The following is a 9,841-nucleotide window of genomic DNA, read 5'->3' on the forward strand; positions in this document are numbered from 1 at the left end:
GAGTGGGGGGGCGCAGTGTTGGATGGGTTGGGCCTGAGGGTGTGTGCTGCTGCAGTCTCCTGAACTGGGAGCAGACCTCAAAAACTCTGAGCCCCAGAGGAAAGGTATTTAATCAATTAACCGAATAATCGATTATCCAAACTCAATAGTGCCTGTCCATCACGTTTGGATAATCGAGGTTCCCCTGTAATACCCATAAGGGTTGTACCAATATATGAGATTGCCATTTGGAATCATCAGCCTGTGCCATTTTTCAGCAGATGATGGAGAACATTTTACAACATCTACTCAGGTCACCATTTATCTGGATGATGTGTTAATAACATGGAAAACCAATAAAGAGCACTTAGAGAACCTACACATAGTCCTTAGATGTTTCTACAAGATGGGTGAACATGTTAGAAGGGAAAAATGTGTGTTCCTGGCACCCCTGGTAACCTATTAGGGCCACAGACTCAACAAGTGTCTATGGGTTCCATCCATTGGAAGATAAGACTGATCAAAGGTGCCCTGGCTCACACGTCTGTACCAGAGCTTAACTCTTTCTTTGGAGTAGTGAATTATAATGGAAAGTTCATATGTAATCTGGTCTTCATCCTGGCACTTTTACATCTGCTATTGAAAAAGGGTCAACCTTAGAAATAGTCTTGTAGCCAAGATGTTTTCTTTCGGGAAGTGAAGAAGCAATTATCATTGTCTAAGATGTTGACACACTATGAGCCCAAGCAACATCTGGTGCTGATATGCAATGCCTCCCTGTACAATATTGAGATAGTGTTGGCTTAGAGATGGCCCAATGGAAAAGAACACCCTGTTGTATATCGTCGCTGGACCTTGGCTGATGTCGAGTGCAAATACACCCAGCCAGAGAAGGAAGGTTTGGCGTTTATCCTTGATGTGAGAAAATTCCAATATCTTTATGGATGTAAGTTTGTAATAGTAACACACCACAAACCCCTGCTAGGGCTACTCAAAATGGATAAGGCCGTGCCACACATAGCTTTAGGTTGAATTCAGCAATGGGCTCTTATTCTAAGTGCATACGGTTGTCAGTTGGAATACCATCCGGGAGGCGAAGTAGCAAATATGGATGCCTTGAGCCACCTCCCACTGGCTGATACACCACTGAAAGAACCCTTTCCGGTTTTAAACTTCATGGACACCATTCTGGTCACCGCTGACAATATCAGACTGTGGATGCTAAAAGATCCAGTCCTGGCAAAACTAAAACAGCTGGTGGTGATCGGGGAAACAAAAGGGCCATCACAACCAGAATTGAAACTTTCTGGGTCGAGAGCGTGGTGCTGGAAATGCACAGCAGGTCAGGCAGCATCCGAGGAGCAGGAGAATCAACATTTCAGGCATAAGCTCTTCATCAAGAATGAGGGCATTCTGATGAAGGGATTATGCCCAAAATGTTGATTCTCCTGCTCCTCCAATGCTGCCTGAGCTGCTGTGCTTTTTCAGCACCACACTCTCCACTCTGAACTCCAGCACCACTTTCTCCTCATTGAAACTTTCTGGACCCAGTGAGACCATGGCAGGATGACATTTTAATATGGGGAGCAAGTGATTCTCCTGAGCAAAAGTTGCTGAATTCCACCAGGGTCATCAAAGAGTGTCTAAAATGAAGATGTTGTTGAGACATTATGTCTGGTGGGCAGGATAGGATCCAGACATATCCACGTTGGTGGGGCAGTGCCCAGAGTGCCAACAAGAACAAAAATTAACATCAGCTGATTTCCCCCATATTTGTGGGAATGGATGGGTAAACCCTGGACTCCATTACACATCGACTATGCCAGGCCTTTCAATGGGGTCAATGTTCTTAGTCATTGTGGACACCCACTCAAAGTGGTTGGACGTGCACATAGTTCATTTGTCAAACACATGGATGATGATAAAAAAGTTGTGAGCATCTTTTGCAATACATGGCTCCTGGAAGTGTTGGTCACATACAATGGGCCATCATTTACCAGCAAGGGAGACTGGACACCTTCTCGCAGAGCGCTTTACGGAACATCTCCAGGACACGAGCACCAATCAACCCCACCGTTCTGTGGGCCAACATTTCAACTCCCCCTCCCACCCTATCAATAACATGCAGGTCCTGGGCCTCCTCCATGGCCATTCCCTCACCACCCAACGCCTGAAAGAAAAACGTCTCATCTTCTGCCTCAGAACACTTCAACCCAGGGCATCAATTTGGACTTCACCAATTTCCTCATTTCCCCTCCCCACCTTACCCCAGTTCCAAACTTCCAGCTCAGCACCATCCTCATGACCGGTCCTACCTGCTCCACTCTCCTCTCTGACCCATCACCTTCCTCCACATCCCCATCCACCTATTGTTCTGTTTGCTACCTTCTCCCCAGCCCCACCCCCCCCTCCCATTTATCTCTCCACGCTGGAGGCTCCCTGCTTTCAGTCCTGAAGGGCTTTTGCCTGAAATGTCGATTTTCCTGCTCCTCAGATGCTGTCTGACCAGCTGTGCTTTTCCAGCACCCCTCTAATCTAAACACTGATTTCCAGCATCTGCAGTCCTCACTTTTGCCTTATCTAATCTGTTGAACCCAGACTGACAGATCTAAACAGCAGTGTCAGAGGTTCTGTTCACTCAGAGTTGGCTCTGAAAATGTCGAAGTAGTGTTCGAAGTACTATACACGTGTAAATGATGATTGAGTTGGTAACGAAATACCGGCTTTTATGGAGTTATTTCAATTATCTTTAATCTTTGTCCTCTAATCACATTTCCACCATTGAGTAAGAACACTCCATATTCTCATCATATCTCTTTTGTAATTCTCAGGACCTTTAGAAATTAATGCCCAGTTACTGATGAAGCTGTTTTCCAAATGTTTAAAAGTGCAATCCTGTGTTAAAGATAACTAATTTACCAATAACTGAAGACCAACAGGTCTATAATTTCCTGGTTTATTCTGGTATCTTTGAAAATGGAAACAATATTTGCCCTGGCACAATCTTCCTTTCCACAAAGTCTTGGAGAATTATTGTGAGAACCTCTGTCTTCTACGGCAGTTCTTTTAAGTGTCAGAAAAACTGTTGGATTGATATCTGTTTTGCTTCGTCAAATGAGACAGATCATTAGAACAGTAAGAACAGTCTTAGTAAAGGGATACCTCACACTTGACATACTCAAGCATTGAGCTCCAGGATTTGCCCACACAGAGCATAGTGTTGCATCTGGCCAAGGCCCCAACCCACATGTGCACCATTTAATTCTGCACTGCTGCTTTGAGTTGAGTTGAAAGCACCTTGCCATGTCCAACAGAAACTTGGAGGCATGCATGATTGTAATATTACCCTCAAGCCTGACAACATCTCTTCCTATTGTTATTTCTGAATATATGTAAAGTGGCCCAAAAAAAAGGTTGACCTTTGAATGAATCAACAACTGGGAGGCAACACTGCCATCTCAAACCTACCACAACAGCACAATCCTAGCAGCCTTCATTTCGCATGCAAGGACATGGAAGCTGTAATGTCATGACTTGCAGTTCAATAGAGTGTGAGTACCTTCACTAACGGGGAAGAGAAGTATTAAGCAAATGTACCTTGCTCCATTGACACGTGTTGACCTCAAAGATCACAAGATACCCATTAAGGCACAATGTAGTCTTAGCTATTTCTTCACAAGATTAGATCAAAATTAGATGGTATGAGGAAAGAAATGTATTTGCAGTCAGCCTACTTGACACATTATGGCACAACTGGAACTTAAACTGGGCCTTCTAATCCATAGGTAAGATCACTGTCAATGCATCCCAGGACAGGAAACTATTTTTATCAACCTATTTGGACATGTTATGACACACCTCTGGGGCAGGTCCTTGCTGTTAACAATCTAGGTTCTTTCTCTCCGCTGCTCCACAAAGGAGCTGCTTGAATGTCATCCAGTGTGTAATTCTAATTTCATCATCTTCTAAAAGTAGCTAACTATAGGTGAACCTTTCATCTCCCACTATGTGAAATCATACAAATGTAATTAAAAACAGGAATTGAGAATTTCATGATACTAATCCAATTGCCTCATTTCTACATCTTTAGTTAAAAATAGCAATTTAATTGCAGTCAATTTTGCTTATTCCATATGGGTCACAATCTGTGATTAGATAACAACTATGGTCTTTTCATGCTTCTTCCTTAAAAAAGCATTTTAATCCATAAAAGGTCTTGGGTATGACAGCCAGATGATGGAAGCGAGTTAGTTTTGTGTGTTTAATTACCACCATTTGGTAACAATGTGCATACATGCAGTTGAACTAGAGCAAAATTGAGATTGATACGTGGCAAGCAGAATTTGTGTAATGCAAGTGCCATACAATGACTACTTCCAACAAGAAGACTCTCATTGCCTTAACTTGACAATAGTAACATCATAAAATCTCCTAACATCAAATTCATGGACATAACCATTGATCACAAATTGAAATGGACTTTTTACTAAAATAATGTGAGGCCTGACTTGTTCAGAGGCATGAACTTTTATAGCAAACGACTCGCGTCCTGACTCTCCAAAGCCTTTCCACCATTTACAATGAACAGATCAGGAGTGTGATGGAGAATATTCTCCTTTTGCCTGAATTTCATCTATTAAGTCCATGTAGTAGGCTATTGTCTACTATTACAAAATGCAACACATTGCTGCAATATGTAAAGTTCCATGTACAGTACAGGCCCTTCAGCCGAGGATGTTGCACTCACCTGTGAAATTATTCTGGTGTCCATCTAACCTACACCGTTCTATTATTATCCATTTGTACATTCAATGACCATTTAAATGCCCATAACTTCAGCAAGTCTACTACTGTTGCAGGCAGGCCGTTCCATGCCCCTACACTGAGTAAAGAAACTATCCCTGATATGCCTTCACAATCCGAGGAAAATGGCTTTCACTGTCCACTCTATCTAACCCTCTGGTTAGATGTCTCAATAAAGTCACTTCTCAACCTACTTCTCTTCAAGGAAAACAGCCTCAGTTCCCTCAGCCTTTCCTTGTAAGGTCTTCCTTTCATGTCATTAATTATGAAGGTTCTTTGAATAACACTTCCCAAATGAATAATAAATAGTAAGAGCAAAATTTCACACCACCACCCAAAAGTTACCCACTAAATCACACACCAACACTACGTTTGAATACATTAATGTTTGTTCATGATATTTTGGCATCAATTGGTGGGTTAACAGAGGATTTAAGGTGAATGAGAAAATAAGTAATGACAACACCAGGCAACAATTTCTTCCACAGCCAGCGCTTAGACTCGGGTATGCGCAATCTAAGAACGTGGTGGAAGCATAAGGCGGCTTTCTGAGGTAATTCAACCAGCACCTAAACGCCAAAGGGGGGGAAAAAAAAACCTGACCATGGGTAAAGAAAACACCACGCTAACGAACCGGTTTCGTCATTTACAGGGAGCCAGCACCCGCACACAACGGACCTAATGGCCTCCCCCACTCACAGGGGCGGTTTGTGACGCAGTTCCCAACCGGCTCGCGTTAACGTACGGCGACACGTGGTCCTCTCGCGAGCGCGCCCATTTAAAAGGTCGTCGGGCGTGCGCGCGCACCTGATCGCATTCAAACCAACGGCAGCAGAGGAGGTGAGGATGTAGACCATCGAGCGTGTACGCACCGGATTCGGCACCTTCTTCCCTGAGCGCCTGAGAATCGGGCAGGCGGTGATTATAGGTTATACAACCCTTCTTCAGCACCCGGGCAACCCTCCCCTGTCCGGGCCGGCCAGGCGTGGCCGTGTTAATCCTTTATGGTGGAGAACACTGGGAAATCCGCCCCACGCTGCGACTGGCCGCGATATCGGTTCCTGGGGCAGTAGAACAGGGTCTGGCCTGCTATTCGGAGAGAGGGGGTGGGTTGTCTGCCATCTGGGGAGAGTAGGGGAATGGGGCTGTGCAGGATGTGGAGACAGCCGCGGTCTCCGATTGCAGAATAAACAGTTCGTGCAGACTCGGCTGATAGCAGAAGGGGATTGTGACTGTGTGTATTTTGATGCGCTCAGGTTGCGTTAGGACGGATGGAAGATCGAGAAGCTTCTTGGGGGTGGGGGCGTTGAGGTGCAATCGGCAACGTAGGCTGGGGAGGAAGGTGTTTGCTTGGTCTTCCGTTTGCAACATATTCGAAGCAAAGCTCCCCAGTTTCTAGTCACAAGCTCCTCCACCGAAAGGGAGCCTGGTGATTGGCCCGTACGGGACCTGCCCCCAAGCTGCAGATCTGCTAAAATTATTTCTCAACAAATGTCTGTCTCACTTAGTTGTGCAGCGCACTTTGGAGAATTTATAAGTGCCACATTGCTTACGTTGGAATATAATCTTGCGCAAGTAAGAAATGCCTTTATTTTATTGGTTGGATATAGTCGAACTGCAATATTTGTTTATTTCTTCATGTGCTACTGGACAGAACCGAACTGTTTTAATATGTAAAGACATTTTTCTGAAAAATATATTTTTGAAATTTAAAGGAAGCCACGAGCTGCATTTTAATGCTCTTGAGATTAGTCTTTTAATTGACTGCTGATTTTATTCTATTTATGTTTAATTTGGTTTTAAAGTGCTATTTGTATGAATATCTATTATGAATGCAGAATCAGTTTGTATGTTGTAAGCGAAAACAAACCTGACCAGGCTGTGGCTGGGCAATGATTTTTGATTTGGGTTGATCTTTAATCAAACTTTTCATCAGTTTCTCCTAAGCTGGTTTCAAGAGGAAGTATATTGTTTATTTTAGACTCAACAGTGTATGTACACGATTTATAATTTACATTTTGTGCTCGGAGGGTGAAGCTGGACCAAGCTGTTTTAATTTAGCCCTAGTGCATTTGAATTTCTGTTAAAGTCTTTGACATTTTGAAAAAAAAACTAATTGGGATTTGTTGAAAAAATAAAATTTCATGGATAACTTTGTAACATGTCAAATAATAGGAGTAAGTGCGGACTGCAGATGCTGCAGATCAGAGTCAAAAAGTGAGGCGCTGAAAAGAACAGCCGGTCAGGGAGCAGGAGAGTTGACGTTTCATCAGGAATGTGGGGGGGGGGGGTGGGGGACAAGGGTGCTAAGAGATAAATGGGAATGGGGTGGGGGCTGTGGGGAAGATAGCTAGAAATATGATAGGTAGATGAAGTGGGGTGATGGTGATGGGTTGGAGTGAAGGGTGGAGCGGATAGGTGGGAAGGAAGATAGACAGGTAGGACAGTTTGAGTGGTGCCAAGTTGGAGGGTCAAATGTCAAATAATACCCATGTTTAGGTTTATGTATAGTTTAACAAACTTTATTGGGTTTGATCGCAAATTAAAACTTTGTGTGGAGTAAATTCTTTTTGAGAACCTTAAGTCAGCAAGAGGAACAGTTTATAATTTCAGATTTAAACCTAAGTGCTTGAAATTGTAGTAAAGTAATAAGTTGAGAAAAAGCTGGAAATGAGACAGCATTTGTAGCATGAAACATTTCACCTAAACTGTTTCTGTCTCCAGAGCTGTTTGCGATTAGTATTTACAGCATTGTGGAAAATCTGAAACAAAGACAATGTAATATTTTGGTTAGCACGGCTGCAATAGAATGGTTTAATTCACAATAGGAGTAAAAAAAAATGCAAACTGAAGCTGCACAAGACTGTCTTTTTGGGGCTGGACTCTGGGCCGAGAGTAGAATGAAGCAGGAAATAAATTGCCTTCCTTATATCTTAATCTGTTTGTAAAATACAATATAATCAACTTCTGTAAATATTTGTATATTGGTGCTTGCGTCAGAGGTGTTCATCCAAGGCTGTATAAACTAATCCTTTGTTAAATAGAGCAATGATTCCTGAATATTGCATCATCTGAAAGTATCAGATTACTATGTTCCAAGTTTCCACTGGCACTGAAATTAGCAGCTTTGCAGACTTTGTTACATGAACTTTGTATACGCAAAAACATTCAAATTCAAATATGTTGTTCGATCTTTCATTACTGTTTTAGTTTTGATTTCTATTTCATGAAGAGTTATCGTAAAAATGCATACTTATGAACTAATTTATGCGGTGATTTCAGACTAATATACTTCGTTGAGTTGGTTGTACAGTTGTGTGGGGAAAGGTACTTTTTGGGTGTGATGCAATTTGATGATGCCGTTGACATCAGACATCAGATTGCATCATGGATTTGTAAAGGATTGTTAAGATTTTGCCTTCTGTGGAATGTTAGGAAAGAATTAGGCTTATTTTGTGTGTTGTCTGGATTGTTCAGGAATTCTGGAAATGTCTCATGCATACCAATCGGGAGATGAGTCTCTCAGTCATTCTTTCCTTTTTAAATGCTGGTCATTTGTAATATCTTCTAGCTCTGGTCCTTCAGCAGTTTTATTGTGCGATAAATATTCTAATGTAGACCAGAAATTTTAAATTGACTGGTGTTACCATTGCTGTTTGGGAATCAGGAAGTGATTCATATTTTGAATGGATAGTTCATCCACACATACTTCACTGTTAGTTTAAAGCCATTTGAATGTTTCAGTATCATAGCTGAAGCATTGAGATAAAATAAGAGTTGAGCCCAGGACTATTGCTACTTAAATTGCATAACATTTAATATATAACTAACTCTGTTTCTTTTATTTGTATAGAAAAGCTTGAACATTTTTAAAAATGCTGACCCGATTCTCACGGTGCATAAATTCCTGCACTTTAACTTTAAGACAAAGATTCAAGACCGTTGCTTACTCTGCCACAGAAACATCATTAAAAATTGAGAAATCACTCACTTCAGAAGAAGTCTTTGCACGTGAAGAAAAGTATGGGGCACATAATTACAGTCCACTGCCTGTAGCATTGGCCAAAGGGGAAGGTAAGCATTGCTGAATACTTAACACTGTAATCAATTCTACAACCAACAGTGCCCAAGGCAAATGTCTCCACAGCATGTTTTTGTGCTTTTGAGTGAAATAGTGGATGTTATTTTTGTGTTGCAAGTATAAATAGAATTAGGAGCAGAAGTAGACCATTTGGCCTCTTGTGCCTGCTCTGCTGTACAATATGTTCATGGTTGATTTATTCATGTTTTGAGTTTCCAAGTTCTCAATAACCTTTAAACTTTAAAAGCAGAAATAGATTCAATGACCAGTGTTCCAAAGTGTCGCAAACTTTTGGGAGATAAAAAAAAATCTGATTTGCCTCGAAAGGGGGGCCCTTAACTTTAAAACAGTGCCCCGCAATTCTGGATTCCTCCACAAGAGGAAACATCCTTTCTCGGCCCACTTTGTCAAAATCATTCAGGATCGTGTATACTTCGGTCAAGTCATCCCTTACTCTTAAGTGCAAATGAAAATGAGCAGAGTCTGTCTAACCTATCCTCACAATTAAATTTACTCATTTTATGTATCTGGGTGAAAGTGAGGATTGCAGATGTTGGAGATTAGAGTCTAGAATGTGGTACTGGAAAAGCACAGGTCAGACAGCATCTGAGGAGCAGGAGAATCGACGTTTTCGGGTAAAAAACCTTTATCAGGAGTCTTGATCATCAGATTCCTGATGAGGGGCTTTTGCCTGAACCGTGTATTCTCCTGCTCCTCTGGTGCTGTACCGACCAGTACCCTTCCACAGAGCCGTACCGACCAGTACCCTTCCACAGAGCCGTACCGACCAGTACCCTTCCACTGACACCCTCCTTCGACTGACTGAACTGGTCCTCACCTTGAACAACTTCTCTTTCCAATCCTCCCACTTCCTCCAAACGAAAGGAGTAGCCATGGGCACCCGCATGGGCCCCAGCTATGCCTGCCTCTTCGTAAGATATGTGGAACAATCCATCTTCCGCAACTACACTGGCCCCA

The 9,841-nt window shown here is 42.4% G+C and overlaps 2 protein-coding genes across 6 annotated transcripts in view; one reads left to right on the plus strand and one right to left on the minus strand.

The window, feature by feature from the left end:
- LOC122561158 (phospholysine phosphohistidine inorganic pyrophosphate phosphatase) overlaps positions 1–5,667 on the minus strand; it is a 194,819-nt gene extending 189,152 nt beyond the window's left edge. Inside the window, exon 1 of the mRNA XM_043712654.1 lies at positions 5,590–5,667. Coding sequence (XP_043568589.1) covers positions 5,590–5,639 — 50 coding nt within the window. The 5' untranslated portion in view covers positions 5,640–5,667. The remainder of the gene's footprint in view (positions 1–5,589) is intronic.
- oat (ornithine aminotransferase) overlaps positions 5,494–9,841 on the plus strand; it is a 31,017-nt gene continuing 26,669 nt past the window's right edge. Inside the window, exons 1-2 of one of the 5 annotated variants that reach the window (XM_043712645.1) lie at positions 5,494–5,622; positions 8,636–8,856. In XM_043712645.1, the coding sequence (XP_043568580.1) occupies positions 8,658–8,856 (199 nt within the window). In that variant the 5' untranslated portion in view covers positions 5,494–5,622; positions 8,636–8,657. Of the gene's footprint in view, positions 5,711–5,732; positions 6,358–6,432; positions 6,456–8,635; positions 8,857–9,841 lie in introns of those variants that run through there. The other 4 variants (XM_043712646.1, XM_043712649.1, XM_043712644.1 and 1 more) reach the window with 4 other exon arrangements.

The sequence above is a fragment of the Chiloscyllium plagiosum genome, chromosome 22 (genome assembly GCF_004010195.1).
Source record: "Chiloscyllium plagiosum isolate BGI_BamShark_2017 chromosome 22, ASM401019v2, whole genome shotgun sequence".
Taxonomy (NCBI): domain Eukaryota; kingdom Metazoa; phylum Chordata; class Chondrichthyes; order Orectolobiformes; family Hemiscylliidae; genus Chiloscyllium; species Chiloscyllium plagiosum.